Source organism: Monodelphis domestica, chromosome 1 (assembly GCF_027887165.1).
Source record: "Monodelphis domestica isolate mMonDom1 chromosome 1, mMonDom1.pri, whole genome shotgun sequence".
Lineage (NCBI taxonomy): Eukaryota > Metazoa > Chordata > Mammalia > Didelphimorphia > Didelphidae > Monodelphis > Monodelphis domestica.
Genome location: NC_077227.1, coordinates 677,970,435 through 677,988,289, shown reverse-complemented (window position 1 = coordinate 677,988,289; position 17,855 = coordinate 677,970,435). Strand labels below are relative to the sequence as shown.

The following is a 17,855-nucleotide window of genomic DNA, read 5'->3' as shown; positions in this document are numbered from 1 at the left end:
CTAAATGTCAAACAATTTATTGAGGTTCAGGCAGGAAAGTGGGTAAAAAGGGGAGCCCTTCAGATTTTCTCCTCTTGTAGGTTGGCCCTCTCAGAGTCTGGAGGTATCAGGCTTCTCAGCCTTGACCTTACCCTTTTGCCAACTGCTTTCTTGCCCCTACTCTCAACCATCTAGACCTTTGAAAGTCTGAGTCCAGGGACATGTAAGGGAGAGAGACAGAGAGAGAAATCTTAGGAAAAAGGGTCTGTGCATGGCTCCCTTCAAAAGTCCCAGTCTACAATTCCACTTGAGGACTTTAGACTGTTGTCACTGAGAGTCTTGGTGGAGGTATTCAGAGTTTTTGAAGGGACAGTAGATCTGCAAAGAAATACACTTCTCAGCTTCAGAGAGATTCATCTCTCTCTCCTCTGCCTTCCCGAAGCCAGAAGTGAATAGCCAGTTAGACCTTCAAGCTTCTGATTCTCCTTAGAATTCTTAGCTTTTTTTTTTCTTGCTCCTCCTCCACTCTCTCTTTAGCTGGTCTCCCCCAGAGATGTCTCTGTCCTAAATGCAAATTCTCTCTTCTCTTCTCTTCTCTTCCAATAGTGATCATCTTTTCTTTTAGTATTATTATTTTTACTTCTAAATTATTTAATTTTTGTATTTGCATTAATAATCTATTGTTTTGTTTCTTCTGTAAGACATCATTCACAGATCATTTTTCTATGTTGCTTATTATTTAGAAAAACAACAACCACTTTATTTTCTGTTTTAGAATAGATGCTAAGTATCATTTCCAAGGCAAAAGAGCCATAAAGGCTAGACAATTAGGTTTAAGTAACTTGCCCAGGGTCACACATCTAGAAAATGCCCATGAACAGATTGAATCCCATTTTCTATACCTTTTTTTTTTTGCTGCATAGGTCATAAATTCTGCTCTAATTCTCTTTTAAGACATTTGGAAATAACATCTTGTGGTTCCATGTTCTTCTTACACTTCACAGGGTATTCTAGCTCAGCAAACATTGGATTACTTTCCTTTGTTTTTCAATATTTATTCATAGATACCTGAAATTGTTTCCAAATTTTGTGGCCATATTTCTATCCGTTATTGTTTTCCCCATTGGTTTACTTGCTCATATTCCAAATATTTGAGTTTTTATCTTCCTGAGATCTTTGGTACTTTCATTCCCACCCTCAATTTATTTTATCTCTTTTCAATTCCTTCCTCTGTGATGTTGGTTTCCTTGGGGGCTGTATTTCAAAGCTTCCTAGCTTCTTCCCACACTGGGCAATTCACCCCTATTCCTGCCCCCCACAATGGTTTCTTGTATTGGTATCTTATGCTCCTTCCTCTTTTCTTTAGTTCTATAGCCCAGGACTGGTAGATCAGAGCTTTGTAGCTAAAGTGCTACATATTTGATTTCTGAAATTTGTTTTCTAGAATCTGGGAGGAAAGGACTGTAGGTTTGAGCTCTCTTTCAGGCCCTGACACATATCCTACCTCTGGCCCTCTGTTCTGCTCTCCTACACAGTTCTTTTGTAGTACTGGTGCTGGACTGTTGGGTCCCTAGTAAGCTTCTGCCCCTGGAATACTACTGTAATTTTGGTCTTCTGTCCAGTCCAGAATAAACTTCTTTATCCTAGAACTTGTATCTTTAAGGCACTGGAAAGTGAGAGTCCCACCACTTAATGCTAGTGCCTTCCTTCTGAGAATATCTCCAGTTTATAGATGTGTTCTGTATGAACATACTTTGCAAAATGTCTCTAACATTAAAATATGAATTCTTAAAGTTCTGGGACTGGCATCTTCCCCCCCCCCCCCCCTTCTTTGTATACCCAGCATTTAGCATAGTGCTTGGTAAGAACGTCATAAGTGTACATTTATTTGAATTGGATGTATATAAAAGCATTTTACATCCTTGCATTCCTTAAAATGCTTATACCTTCATGAGTACCACCAGAATGCTCTTTTTCTTTAAATCTGTAGGAAGGGGAATGAAGGTGGGGTGAGGTAAAAGTTGAAAGGGACCTTGTGGAATAAGAAAGCATTAGAGGTAGAAGAAGCTTGGTTTTAATCCCTAGCTACCCTTTACTTTTCTTGTAAATTGGGCAACTTAATCTCCCTCTTTGAACTTTTTTTTCATCTTTTAAATAAATTCTGCAGTGTAATTGCTAAGAATTTAACCACCAACATCCCCAATATACTCACAATATACTTTAAAAGTTTAATCTGAATTATTTAACAACATTCCAGTTATCTTCTTGAGTTTGGACAATGAATAAACTAAATGCAGCTCTGATTTGTAGTTTTTGCTGATTTCGGAGGTGTAAAGGGCTCACCACATAGAACATTCATAGAAAAGGATGGAAAGGGTTGCAGGGAACGTTTGGCTCATTAGATCTAAATCCAACCTGCTCCAGGTCAGGTATTATTGGCCCGCAGTTTTCCTTCCTAGAACTACATTTCCCAGCAGGCCCTCGGCGCGTATTACAGGTTATTGAAAAAGGCTTCCGTTAAGGGAGCAGGATTACGCAATCGTGGTTAACGACTGTGTTTCCAATTTCCTGCTAGCTGTCTAGCTTCTAGTTCTAGGCTCAGAGGACTTTAAGTGATCAGAAAAGTGGGTATGGCAAATAAAATGTACTTCTGTAATTCTTTGTGAATATTGTTTTTCTTTTGCTGCTTCTCAGTTCCCTGGCCTCTTCCTCAGTAACTACCAACTAGAACTCGACTTCGCCCAGCGAGGCTGGTCTGTGGGGGAGGTATTGCGCATGCCCACTTGCCACGAGGAGAGGGGACGGACACCGAGGAAAGCCGGAACAGCTGAGCACGCGCACGCGGCACAGTGAGAGGAGCGGTGGGTCGCGCGCGGGTGAGACGATCCGAGCCGAGAGGAGCCGATCCGAGCCGAGCGGACTCAAGTAGGAGGCGTGCGGGAGCTTTGCTCGAGCTTGTGCTCCTATTACCCAGGCGGGGACCAGTTCGCCTGGCGAGGCAGCGATCGTCTATCCCCGTCATGGCTGCGTTACGCTACGCGGGTCTGGACGACACGGACAGTGAAGACGAGCTGCCGCCAGGCTGGGAAGAGAGGACCACCAAGGACGGCTGGGTGTACTTCGCCAAGTAAGGGGCTGGCGGGGCCGGGCCGTAGCCCCCGCCCGATATCGAGGCCGCAGCCCTCGCGCCGCGCCGTCTGCCTGCCCCAGCAGACCGATCCTCCCCCCCTCCCGCCCTGGGTCCTCCCCTTCACCGGGACGTCGGTACCGGTGCCGGTTCCTGTGCCGGTGCGGTCGGGCTGAGCGTCAGCATTCACACTTGCACGCAGACACTCGGGCACGGCGCCTCGAGACCATTCTTATACCAGCCCCCCTCCCCACCCTCCGGTCCATATCTACATACTCCCGCGCCGAGTGCCCCTTGCACGCCTGTGCACGTGTCTGCAGAACTGCACTTACCCTCACACACCTTTCCCCAGGCGGTCCCCATATACACACACGCACACACGCACACACGCACACACCCCTGTGCGCATCAGTGGCTCTTCTTGGACATCCCTTTACCCACACCCATGCACCTTTGTGCGCATGTCTCTGCAGCTGCACACTTAATACACATGAGGCAAGGGACTTCTCCAAGGATGTGATTAGGTAGTAGTGCAGCTTACATTCCTGCTCTCTCACATTGCCTTGCCCTTGAACACCCTATTCACCTTGCACACTCACACTTCCTTCTGGGTCTCCTAAATACACAGTTAAAAAACCCCCCAAACCTTTGGTTTTAGAATCATTACTAAGTATTAGTTCCAAGGCAGAAGACTGGTAAGGGCTAGGCAATTGGGGTTAAGTGATCTGCCCAGAGTCACACAGCTAGAAAATATGTGAGTTCATGTTTGAAACCAGTACCTTCTTAAGCCCAGGCCTGTCTCTACCCACTGAGCCACCTAGCTGCCCCCATAAGTACACAATCTTACACACAACTGTACATGATATACATTTCTCACAGTGATGAGTATGGAGACTCCTTTCACCCTAAATTAACTAACATTTCCATACCACTTAGATATATTGTCTGATTTGAGCCTCAGGAGAACTCTGTGGGGCTGAGACTATAAGCATTATTATTTTCATTTTACAGAAGAAGAAACAGCTAAGAATTTAAAGTGACTTGCCAATGATCGCTAGTCCTTAGTGTCAGAATCGTGATTTTAGCTCACTTCACTTAAGCACTGTCTTTATACCACCATTTTGCTTCAAATATACACATATTCCTATCTTCCTTCCCCTTTGTCCCTACCCTTCCTTCTCTCTGTCTCTCATTCAAAGAGAAATACATACATATATAAATAGATATTCTATTTCAATATATATTCAGTATATATACACACACATACATTCACACCCCCCCATACTAATGAATACTCACACAAGTACCATCTTCCCTTAATAAATTCACTCCTTGAAACCCCAGATTCTTCCTGACACCATTTATGTGGATATAGAATGACATACAAATCCTCCCGAAGAAATACAGAAAATGCACACTGTTGGCTACAGACATGATACAGTCTCTGACACAACAGCACCCCAAACCTCTACTGTCACACTTAAACTGTGTCTCCTAGACAAACTAATGGTTAAATGATTTGTCTAGTCACCTAGCTAGTAAGTGCCTAAGATCAAATGTGAACTCAGATTTTCTTGACTCCAGCCCCAGTGCTTTCTCCATTGAGCCTTCCATATTATGTAAAACCCTCTGTTGGAATAGATACAAAGAAAATTTAGAAGCCATCTTAAAGGAACTTATAGCCTAGCCAAATTGTCACACTATATCACATAACATAGAATCATAAAATGACAGATTTAGGAAAGAAAGATCTAATTCAATCCCTTTTGCACAGAGATAGGGAGGGATTTGCCCAAGGTCACATGGTTAGAAAATGGGAAAGCTGGGGCTGGAATCCAGGCTTTTTGACTTTGAGCCCAGTCCTCTTGCCACTCTCCCACATATGCTTTTATACACACACAACATCCCACGAATACTAGTTCACCTACTTCTTGAATCCTAACCATCTTTTCCTCCACTCCTAGTTTGGTGTAGAAAGAAGGGAACTTTCTTAACAATGTGAAGAGCCTGCCAAATGAAGAAGCTATTCCTCTAAGATTAGCTTCTTCATTTGGCAGACCCTGTTGTAGACTGTCCCATATTTAGAAATAGTTTCTTCTTTTTGAGTGTTGGCTGAGGGTGGTTTCTCTGGAATCAGTGAGCAAACATTTGGTGCCACTTGCTTTTGGATGTATTGGCTAGAAGTCTGGGGAGCATGTCCCAATCTTTCCCTGTTTCAGAGTATGCTTTCATGTAGTGGTTAGGAGTAGTGCTTACACTAATGCTATCATTATTAAGTAGTTCATTCAAAGTGATGTTTCCTGTCAATAGTATCTAATTCTTAGTGCAAACCTAAATAATAAATTGGCACTGTTTAAAAAAACTCAGTAACTTCCTAAACTTTTATTAGATAATTTGAGAGAACAGTAGCTTTCAAATAGCTTTAAAAACTAAGAAACCTAGATAACACTTTATAGCCACATAGTGGCTACATTCATCTTGTCAAATGGAATAACTTTTCTGTTTCTAGAACACAGCTTTTGGTATCAAAAGAACAAAAGTGAAATTGAAATAATTGAAATAAACATTTATTGCAAAACCATGTTGGCAGAAAATAGATCATTAGAACCTGTGTATATAAATACATCTTTTCTCCAAACATTTTAATATTTGAAGTGAAACATTGTATCCTAAGGTAGAGAAAAGATAAACAAATCTATTGATTTTTAAGTATCTATAAACCAGCTATAAATTATAATGAAGTATCATTCAGTAAAAACTCAAAACATTTTGTGTTTTTGGAAGCTTTCTTTCAAAGGGCTTAATGTAGAAGTTTTATCATTTTCATTTATCACTTAGAGCATCTCAGAGATAGGGAGTTAGCAACTCCTAGAGTGTTTTTCCATGTTGGATTTGGAGTTACAATTATAAATAATAGTAAAAGACACATATAATACTTTTATTATTTAGAAAGTATGTCTCCTTCAACATGGATTTTTGAACTTTTTTGTATCAAGGACTCCTTTTCCAATTTGAAGAAGCCTACAGATTTGTCAGAATAATGCTTTTAAATGCATAAAAGAAAATAGATGGGACACAAATAAAATGAATTATATTAAATACTATTATCAAAATAGTTTAAAGACCAACTTCACAGATCTCAGTTTAAGAATCTGTATGACTTATAACAGTTTCAGTTCCTGTTACTTAATAACTGTAATCCTAGACCAGTTACCTCTTCTGAAATTTGTCTTCTTTTCCATGATCTTTAACATTATTTCCATTTCTGATTTCATAATGTTTTAAAAAGTCCTGCAAACTAGATAGAGCAAAATATTATCCACATTTTATAGAAGAGGAAAAAAAGTTGTCAGGTTAAGTGACAACTTTAAATCACAAGGCTTTTCCAGGTATACTAGCCTTCTGGCAGCAGGGTGGAAAGTGCATTGGCTTTGGGTCAAAGGTCATATTTCTAACTCTGCCAATGTTGCTTCAAATTAGTAACTTTGTTGCCCAGCACTTTACTTTCTCTATGTGTAAATGAAGGAGTTTGGACAAGATGGCTGCTGAGGACCCTTCCAGCTCTAGACATCTGGTCCTATGACCCAAGTTAGAAGTTTAGCTTGAATGCTTAGTAGATATGTAACTTTGCATAAGTCATTTAATTTATTTGAATACTTTTTACTCCTCTGTAAAATGGGATTAATATCACTTGTACTAACCACCTGATATGGTAATTGTGAGATTCAAATGATATATGCAAATTGTGTTGTCAAAGAAAATGATGCTAACATTTTAATTATTTTTTAGACTGGATTTTTATAAATACATAATTTTAATTTTTGTAAATAAAATGAATATTTTTCTATTTATAGATTTAAAAAATTTTTTATAGATCATTCAGGATATATTTTGTGTCCCAGGTCTACTTTTTCCTACCCTTCAGGTTTTTAGTTGTGTGAAAATTAATTTGGTAATAGCCTAGTAAAACCACAGGTCAGTAAATCAGTTCCCAGAATAAATATAAGGTGGCCAAAGCTAACTGCAAACAATTATATTTTAATTGTCTGTTATTTTTGGAGTATCTATGTTGCTCTTTCCCATTTGTTGGTTATGTTACAATTCCCATTTTACAGTGGAAGAAAACTATGTCTACTTAGCTATGGTTTTAATAGTTTGATTTTATAGGGGTTCATATGCAATTAGCAATTTAATTTTGACATGGCTGTGTGCACAGATGGAGAAATTTGCTTACCAGAAGAGAAAACAAATGAAATAACTGGGTTGAGAGTAAATGAAATCATATACCAAGTAGTTTTTGCTCATATTCATATCAGATAAATTATTTCTCCTTGAAAATAGACAGCTGAATATTTTTGTATTTTGAAATAAAATAACCACCCAGAGGCAGAAAATTGCAAATATTTTCTCTTGCATTTTCTAGGAAATAAGGAGAATAAGATATTCCTCATTAAACCTCTCCCTTCCTTCTCAGTTTAATAGCCTTTACCTTGTAGTGGCAGGCTACTACCCTCTGTGTGTGTGCTTTTATATTTTTTGTTTCTCTGTCTGTGTGATGTATCTCTCTCTATATGTGTGTGTATATATATATTCCATTACATACCTTGTAAAATAATTCTTCAGTGTTTTAAAGATTATACCATTTTTAATATAGATTGACTTGCTGTGTACTTGTTTTGGGTCCAATCTTTCTTCCTAACCTTATATCCATAAGTGCCTTGTGTAGCACATTAGGTACTGGAGTGTTAGGATTCAATATTGGGGTGTTCTACTCTTAATGATGATGAAAATTATTTATTACAGAAATGCTGGCAAATCTAGTTTAATTTCTTTGTTGATTGTCTTCTTGACAGTCTTTTATCTTTGAATATTCTTGGGATGATATAGTTCGCTTGGGCTTCATTCCAAGCTTTTTGTAGATTTTCCCTTTTTTCCATTGATTTTTGCTACTTTATGATTAACTTTGTTTTCAGTCTTTCACCATCTTCCTTTGTAGTGATTAACAAATGAGGTTGTAGTTGAAAATCATTCTGTCCTTAACTTCCTTCTCTTTCTTCTTGCCAAGGAGACAAACTGCTGGGTAGGATGGTTTCTTAGCCCTTCTAGACTCCTTTTTGTTGTGATTATTCTACATCTATTAAAATTTTGCAAGAAAGAGTGAGTCAAAAGTCATTGGCTTTGCAGTGTTTTTTATCCATTTTGGGGGGACATCTTTGACTTCTTAGAATAGGCCAGGTTGAAGCTGTCACAAATATGCACAGTTATCTTGTATTTATCATCTCTTTTAATTTGACATTGATTTTGACTTTTGCTCCATTAGTCAGGGGTCTGACTGTATACAAAAGTTGATTCTTATATAATCCCTAAATTATTATCGAGTTGTTTTTTCTCCAATAAAATATAATCAGCTTCATTTTTTTTTTTGGTGGTGTTGTTTGGTGTTCTTGAAGCATAAGGTTCTAACCTTCATCCTTAATATCCTTAGATATATGGTGGTTGCTCATAGTTTTTAATATTCTTACTTCTTAGTTTAGCTTGTGGTAGCTTTCTGTTCAAGTAGTGTAGATTAGAGGTTTGATAGATACACGGTTCAAAGAAGCTTATAAAAAATCAAAGATCTTGGACATCACCTAAAGCAACTTTTTTTATTGTACAGATGGGGAAAGTGAGACATAGAGAGAAGTTAAGTGTCTTGTTCCTTCCTTAGACATAGTCCTTTAAAATGTTGTTTAGACTTGCTGCTTCCTCTTCTCTTTTCACTAAATCCTCAACTCTTAACAATCTGACTTCTGACCTCAGTACTATACTGAAACTGTTCTCTGCAAAGCTATCAATGAGTTCTTTTTAAAAGAACATATTTTTGTTGTTATCTATCTATCTATCTATCTATCTATCTATCTATCTATCTTTCTATCTAATCTATAACTCTTACTTTCTATCTTTGAATCAATACTGTATATTGGTTCCAAGGCAGAAGAGTGGTAAGGGATAGGAAATGGGGGCTAAGTGACTTGCTCAGGGTCACTCAGCTAGGAAGTATTTGAGGCCAGATTTGAACCTAGAACCTCCCATCTCTAGCCCTGGCTCTCAGTTCACTGAGCCACCTAGCTGCCCTCTATATTTTTGTTTTTGAATTGACTAAATTTCCTTATTTGCCTCTGCCTTTCTCCTTCCAGAGAACTATCCCTTATAACATTAGAATTCTTTTAAAAAAGAGAAAGGAAAAAAACAATATATGCAATGTTCCATACCTGGGGAGACTCTCTTCCCCCACTTTACCCTTTTTCCCCTATGCAAAGGAATGGGGAAAAGTGTCTCATAAATCTTTGTTGGTGCCAGTCTTATTCTTTACAATGGCTCATATTTTTCCATAATCACTCCAAAATTGATTATTCCTATCCTTTGTTGTTTTGATTGATTTGCCAAGTGGGAGGCAAAATATCTGGTTGTTTTGTTATATATTTTTCTTATTAGTGATTTGGAGCCTTCTTTCAAGTGGTAGGTAATAACTTGAAATTCTTTTGACAACTTTGTTTATGTCCTTTAATCACTTGTCTATTAGGGAATGCTTTTGGTCTTCATTGTTTATTTATCTCTCTTTTTTAAAACCTTCATCTGTATTAGAATTGATACTAAGAATCAGTTACAAGACAGAAAATTGACTCAGTTTAGGAATTGTCGGAGGTGAGATTTGAACCTAGGATCTCCCATCTCCAGGTGTGACTCTCTGTTCATTGAGTTATCTAGCTAGTCCAGTCATCTGTATGTATCTTAAATACCAAATTGTTTCAGTTAATTTTTATCTTTTTTTCCAATAGGCTGCTTTTCTATACTTGATTTCAGCCAAAAGGCTAAGAAGTGATAGGCTGCTTTTCTTATCACAAATGTATTAATTTCATTGGTACAAAAGCTTTGTAATTTCATGCAATCAAAATTGTCTCAAAATTTTTAATCATCTCTAATCCTTGTTTAGATAAGAATTCATCTGTGAAAGGTTTATATGATCTGCTTTTCTTTTAAGTCTTTTAATATTAAGACAGATCTTTAATATTAAGGAAGCATATTTCATTTTGAATTTATTGTGGAGTTTAGTGTAAAATGTTGTACTAAGCTTAATTTCTAATAGACTACATACAGTTTTCTCAGCAGTTCTCATAAAATGGAATTCTTTCCTAAATAATTTATGTTTTTGAGTTTATTGAACAGTGGGTTATTGATTTCACTAATCTCTTAATTGCCAAATCTGAATTTTTTTCCTCAGTTCTAATCCTTTTTAATCTGTTGCATTTGTCGACCACCTTCTCCTGGATGCTCTCTCCTCTTTAGGTTTTTGTGAAACTACTCTCTTCTAGTTTGCCTCTTGTTTGATTGCTGGTATTAGTATCTTTTGCTGATTCACAATCCATATCACTCTCACTTAAATAATCTTCAAGATTCTGTCCTAGGCCTTCTTATCCTTCTTCATGACCATATCAAATTCCATTGTTTTAAATATAATCTCTATTCAGATGCCTTTCAGGTGTCTATATCCAATTCTAGTCTCTTTAGCTTCTTATCACCAACTTCCTGTTGGACATTTCTAACTGGATGTTCTGGAGTTATTTCTAATGCATTGTGTTTAAAACTGAACTCCATATCTTTCCTCCTAAAACTTCCGTTCTTCCAAACTTCTCCATTTCTGGTGTAAGCACCACTGTTCTTCCAGCATCTCAGGTTTGTCATCTCTGCAGTAACCTGGACTGCCTACTACCCTCACCCCACATATATAGTCATTTCCCAAATCTTTCTATTTCTATCTTTAAAACATCTCTTCCATCTAATTCCTTTCTACACTGCCATCCTACTTAAAGTTTGAAACTCCTCATCTAAATTATTGCAGTAATCTCCTAATTTTGTTTTCTTTGCCTCAAGTCTTTGCCCAGTCCATCCTATATTCTGGTACAGATTAATTTTTTTCTTAAATTAAGATCTGTCCATATAGTTCTCCTGATCAGCCAACTCTAGTGACTTCTTTTTGTTTCTAGCATGAATGGAAATTCCTCTATTTAGTGTTTAAAGCCGGATACAACTTGGCCCCATTCTACCTTTTCAGTCTTGTTGAACATTATAGCCAGTTTATCCACACTGAATGACTCAACCAAATTGTCTGCTCTCTGTTCTTTATGTAGGGCACTCTATATTCCATTTCCATGCATTTATACAGACATTCTATGTTTGCAGTGAACTCCTTTCTTCAAGTACCTCAGAAAGTCCCTCTTTTTCTCTGTGACATAGTTCAAGCACTGTCATCTTTATGATTCCCCTATTAGTATTTAGTAATTCCCAAACTATATTTTATTTAACTACTTTGTAATTGTATTTTTAGCTTTATATTTATGTTGTATATATTATTATGTATGCTGTCTCACTCTTTAGAGTGTGAGCTTATTGCAAGTAGAGATTATTTAATGATTTATGCTTGTATCCCCACTACCTGGCCCAGAGTAGGTGTTTACTAATTCAAATATCAAATATTTGTTGGTTGATTGATTGTCTGAAGTAACACAAATAGTAAGTCAAAAAGTTAAGATTTAAATCTAGCTTCTCTGCTATTAAATCTACTGTTCTTCTCAGTGTATGAGTTTGAAATAAAACCTCTCCAGTTTCTGACCCCTTTCTTCTTATTTTTTTTATTTCTCTCAAATAGTTCATCAATACTACCCTTCCTCCATCTAGTCTATTGATCCTCATTCTGTTTCAGTCTGTCTACCCTTGAGACCAGACCTTATCTTTTCATCATCTGCTCATAGTTATGTGACATTTTTGTTTACTGTTTCAAGTTTCATAATGCAATTGTTATGAAAGTATCGAGGCAGCTCACTACTGATAGAGAATAAAAATAATATTTGCAGTTACTAAAAAAAATTGTATGGCAATTGCCTCTTTGGCCATATTTTAAAGACAGGCTTACAGAATTCCTCATCTTAGTCTTTGAATAGTTTACAAAACCTGGGATCAAAACTGAATTTCTCCTGGTTACCCCTGGCCTTGTCAATAACTTTTGGGAAGTAGTATGATCATGGAGAAAATTTTTCCTCTAGAAGAATAGTTTTAAAATGGTTTATAATGCTCCTAAGAGTTTATCCTTATTTTAATTATGTTATGGGTATTTTGACAGCCACACTGAAGAGAAGACACAATGGGAACATCCTAAAACTGGAAAAAGAAAACGAGTAGCAGGAGGTTTGTATTATTTGTTAGATTATTCTTGGGCATAGCTAAATATACTAACACATAAAGCATCAATTACACAATAACCTTGTCATAGGCAGAATGTTGTTTAGGGAGTTGTTGTTATTAGTAGATTTTAGGAGAGGACAAAAATTGGTGGAGTAAATTGTCTAAAATTTGTTACTATCAAATTCATTTTATCAAGCATTTGACTACATTCTAGGCAATTTGATAGGTGCTGAGGATACACAGACAAAATGAGAATCAGTTCCTTCGATTAAGGACCTTATTCTACTAAAGGCTATTTATAGGATTATAGGAAAGGAAGGAATCATTCTCTAGCTACTATAGACAAGTTTTAGTTATTGTTGAGAATTTATTTGTTCAATAAGAATATATTAGTAATATGGTTATTTATGATGCTATTCGTCTTTCAGCTTTTTTCATCCTATAAACAGTAGTTATGTGTCTTTTATGTGCCTAACACTGTGCTTTGACCTGGAGGTAATATAATAAAGCCATAAGATATATTCCTTGCTCTTAAAGAGACTAATTAGAGAGATAAGATACATAAAAAGAGAACAGTATGAGAAATGTTGTGTGATAGAGTTTGAAAATTGTCCTTTGAATAGTTAGGATAATAATAGCACTATGAGTTTCTAGGACAGAAAGATCATCCAGTTTCAGATACCAGCTGTTCTGTTTTGCTACCTGTGTGATCTTGAGGAAGTCACTTTGTTTCCTTTTCTTTAAAATGAGCTTGGACTAGATGACCTTTCAAGTTCCTATCTGACTAAATCTGTTATATTTTTGAAGATTGTCATGGTTAGAAAATGGAAGAATTTGGAGTTGAACGTGACCTCAGAGGTTAGGTAGACATTAGGTAGAGAGTAAGTAAAACATTTTTGGGTTTGTGGAACAAAAGAAATGGGAATCTGTAGTTGTAATTAGCATTATGACTTATTTATAAACATGAAATTATTGGAGAATAAGAAATAGAATGCTAAGCTGTTTGACAGAGAAAACAAAGGTAATAGTTTTGCTTAGTGAGAGATAAATGATCAGGAAAAACTTTGCAGAAGCAGGTGGGATTTGGCATTTACCTTTTTTAAAGTGACATTTACCTTTTTTTAAAAATTTGTGGAATTGTATATTTTTTTTTCTATCAGCAGACTCACAATCATTTTTTTTGTGTTTCAGACTTGCCCTATGGATGGGAACAAGAAACCGATGAGAATGGACAAATATTTTTTGTTGAGTAAGTATTTAATGATTTTAGAATGTAGTTATTTCAGTGCTTTAAAGACTTTTATTAGGCATTTTACTTTGAAATCGATTATTTTTAATTGGCAAGGAAATGAAACAATTTAAAAACAAATCTTTATTTTTGGCAGGGGCAAGAGAGAGGTTTCTTAGATTTTACTATTGTAGGATGAGTATAGAACCTAAACCATAGTGACAAATTTTTCCAAGCTTTTTATTATGTTCTTGAAATAATGCAACCAACTAAATGCCCTTACAACTAGTTAATTTAAAAATATTATGAACTTAACAAATACTAAATAAAATGAAGAGTGCCATAAGAATACAACAAATTAATTTTCAAAAAGACCTATATATATATATATATATATCCCAATAAATCATGTGTTATTTTTTTCTATGTCCTTCATTACATTTGTTTGCCTATTAATCCTTCTATCTGTGTTTTTATTGGGCTTTTATCCATTCATGAACTGGTTCTTTATTCATTTCCTACTGATTTATAGAAGTTTCTATATTACCTTATATTCCTCATATTGCATACTTTTAATTGCAGCATAATAATTGATTGTATTATTATGCAAGTTTGCCTAGTCATTTCTCAGTTGTTTAGTCATATATGAATTTTTCTATTTAGATAATCTCCACATTTTCAGAAATTGACATACTAAAGACTGTATTATGGATCCATTTCTATTCTGAGCTGTGAGAATAGGTTCTGAAACATCAGGGATAACTAAAGTGAAAATATTAAAATTCAAGTTATTTAAAAAAAAAGCAATTTAGAACAGTTTTTTTTTTAATTTGATGAAACAACTATATTAGAAATTTCTGACAATACTTGGTTAATGATTCTCTCCAAATAATTAAATGTATAAGGAATGAATTTTTAAATTTTGGTTAGAGATTTACTAAATAAGATAAGCTTTTCCATTTATTTGTGAAGGTCTTTAGGAATTGATGATGAAATCTAATCCTTAAACTCCTTTACTATTTTACAAAGGTGTACAGTTTGGCTTTTAAGAGATTTTTAAATTGTTCATATCTTGAGAAAAATCTTACAAAATCACTTATGACATTTAAATTATATTGAAATTTATATTAAATTAGTCATTCCTAATTTCATGTATCATATTATTAAACTAATTTTATGTCTTTACACTTCTCTACTGGATACCTGACACATTACTGAGCACATAGTAGGTGCCAAACAATATATCTGAATTGAATATAGACTGTAAAGTCATAACCATTTTTATTACTATAGATTTCATAGTTATAGTAATAGTTTCAAAAAACAATAATTCTGATGCTGGCTTTTTTTGTTTTCAAGTACATGCAATTCTCCTGATTATAACCTAACCCAGATTAAATTGAAATTGGGAAATGTTTAACAAAAATAAAGTAAAACATAGATAATGTTAATATTTGCTTTTCTGAGTCAATATAAGGCTGGAGTAATCTTTCTTTATATTTTAATTTTTACAGTGGATACTGTTTCCATTTGATTTTTACATTCCTATTCTAAATCTGATTTTGAAGCAATTGTATATTGAAGTACATTTTCCAAGAGATCTTATAATAAAGGACTAGGTAGTTATTTTTTCCAAGTAAGAGTGTAATTTTTCTAGAGGCCAGAGGAGGAACTTAAGGACCTTTCTACTTTAATGGTGAAAGAAATTGATCATAAAAATTTGGTATGTAAGAAAATAAAGGCTTTCTGAAATAATAAGCATATTTTTTGTTTATATAAATTGTCTTTTTTCATTGCTGTAGGCTTGTATGATTTTTTTTCTTTTCTTTTCAGCCACATAAATAAAAGAACCACATACTTGGATCCACGACTGGCATTTACTGTTGATGACAATCCAAAGAAGCCAACAACCAGACAGAAATATGATGGCAATACGACTGCTATGGAAATACTTCAGGGTCGTGATTTCACTGGAAAAGTGGTTATAGTTACTGGAGCTAACTCAGGAATAGGTAGGCCAGTATTTAAATTTATTGAGAATGCTGTAATGAGAACCACTTTCAAAAATTCTGTTCATAGTAAGTTTGGAATAATCACTCTCTGCTTCTAGGAAATTATATTTTTATATATTGTACTTGGACCTAATGTGTCATTGCAATCATGGCCTTTCTTTCTTTCCAAAGCTCATAGTAGTCGCTGCATCATCATGACCTTGAAACTGAATACTTAGCAAAGATATTGGCCAGTTTGTAATTTGGATGGAATAGGTAACAGATTCTAGATTTTAGTTTTTCACCATCAATAAATTTGGTCTCTACAGTATACAGAGTAACTATATAGATCCTTAAGTAGTTTAGGCAAAAACAAAAGTATTTGGTACCACTAGCCTAATTATAGTGTATATAATGTTAGAAAAATAAAATGATAACACTTTATTACAAAGGATTTTACAATCAGACTTAAATTAATTGCTAATACATTTTAGTCCTCATATCTTTTCTTTTAGTCATTGCTTCTCTTAACTCTGGAGAAACAGAGTAACTTGGACATTTTATGATGTCCATTTGATGGTTTTTCCCTCCCCTAATTGGTAGTGTTCCTGAGGGAGTGGGAGAGAATCCCAGTGGATACTCTAATCTGGACTAAACTCTGATATACTTGGAGGGACCTAGGCGATTTTAAGCTTGTGTGTGTATAAACACATGCAAGAACTGCCTACTCCTTCCTTCCATCCAACATCCTTTAGTTATAGAATTCTTTAGTTATAGAATTTTTTTTCTGTGTATGTGGGGAATCCCCTATTTAATTGAGTCTTTGGAACCTTTCGATTCTTAATGAACATGTACATTGGTATTTTCCTTTCTAGCCCATCCAGCCACCTTTCATACTGTCCCATATTCTCTATTTGACATTTTCTGGGTTAAATTTCTGCCTTGGTGTCAGCCTTCCTGAAAACATACAGCTATTATTAGTATATTTAGCTTACCAGATACATTTTTTTAAAACCCTTACCTTCTGTCTTAGAATCAATACTGTGTATTGGTTCCAAGGCAGAAGAGTGGTAAGGGCTAGGCAATGGGGGTCAAGTGACTTGCCCAGAGTCACACAGCTAGGAAGTGTCTGCAGTCATATTTGAACCCAGGACCTCCTTTCTCTGGGCCTGGTTCTCAGTCCACTGAACCACCTAGCTGCCCCCTTGCCAGTTACATTTGCTATACATTAAAAATCTCTTGAGGGACAGCTAAGAAGCTCAATAGATAAAGAACCTGGCCTAGAGATGGGAGGTCTTAGGTTCAAATATGGCTTCAGACTCTGGGCAAGTCACTTAGTTGTCTAGTCCTTACTGCTCTTCTGTCATAGAAGGTAAGAATTTAAACTAAGAAAACAAAAATCCTTGAATAACTAGGAGGTCCTCATTGTTTTACTCCTGCTCCAATAATAAGATTAATTTTTTTATTATTACAAATTTGTCAAAACCAAACAAAACAAGTGTTTCTGTATACAAAGAAAAAGAAGATAGTAGATAAATGAAATTACAAATCTTCTATATGGTTAGCTTACTTTTCTTCATATCTACATAATAAATTCAGTCTACAAGTATTTTAGTCCTTCCCCACCATCCCTGCATCACAGAAGATATCATCAGAGAGAACAACATGTATATATAAATTCTTTCATGTTCACTTACTGGAGGTAGCATTCACAGTTTGTTCTTCTGGCAATAATTCTATGGCTGTATTCCAGTTATTTGCCACCATAAAGAGAAACGTTATAAATATTTTGGAGCATATGAGTTCCTTTCCTTTTCCCTTGATCTCCATGGAAAATAGACCCACCAATGGTATTGCTAGCTGTAAGAGTATACATATTTTTATAACTTTCTGGGAGTAATTAGTGTCCCTATTTTCCCACATCATCTCCAACATTTGTCACTTTGTCCTTTTAACCAGTCTGATGATGTGAGGTGGTATCTCAGAGTTGTTTATTTCTCTAATCAAGTAGTGATTTAGAACTTTTTTTTTCACATACCTATGTATGGCCTTGATTTCTTCACTTGAAATTGTCTTTTCATATCTTTTGCCCATTTATCCATTGGGAAATGGCTCTTATTCTTATGAGTTTGACTTAATTCTCTATTGTAGATATGAGATCTTTATCTAAGAGGCTGTCTATAAAATTATTTTCCCCATTTTCTGCTCTCCTTCTAATCTTGGCAGCATGTTTTATTTGTACGAAACCCTTTCAATTTAATATATCATATATTATCCATTTTACATTTCACAATGATTTTCATCTCTTGTT

The 17,855-nt window shown here is 35.6% G+C and overlaps 1 protein-coding gene across 2 annotated transcripts in view; it reads left to right on the top strand.

Moving 5' to 3' along the window:
* The first annotated feature begins 2,527 nt into the window (after positions 1–2,527).
* WWOX (WW domain containing oxidoreductase) overlaps positions 2,528–17,855 on the top strand; it is a 1,214,741-nt gene continuing 1,199,413 nt past the window's right edge. The window contains exons 1-4 of one of the 2 annotated variants that reach the window (XM_001368357.5): positions 2,528–3,106; positions 12,264–12,328; positions 13,517–13,574; positions 15,387–15,565. In XM_001368357.5, the coding sequence (XP_001368394.2) occupies positions 3,000–3,106; positions 12,264–12,328; positions 13,517–13,574; positions 15,387–15,565 (409 nt within the window). In that variant the 5' untranslated portion in view covers positions 2,528–2,999. The remainder of the gene's footprint in view (positions 3,107–12,263; positions 12,329–13,516; positions 13,575–15,386; positions 15,566–17,855) is intronic. The other variant, XM_056823887.1, reaches the window with a different exon arrangement.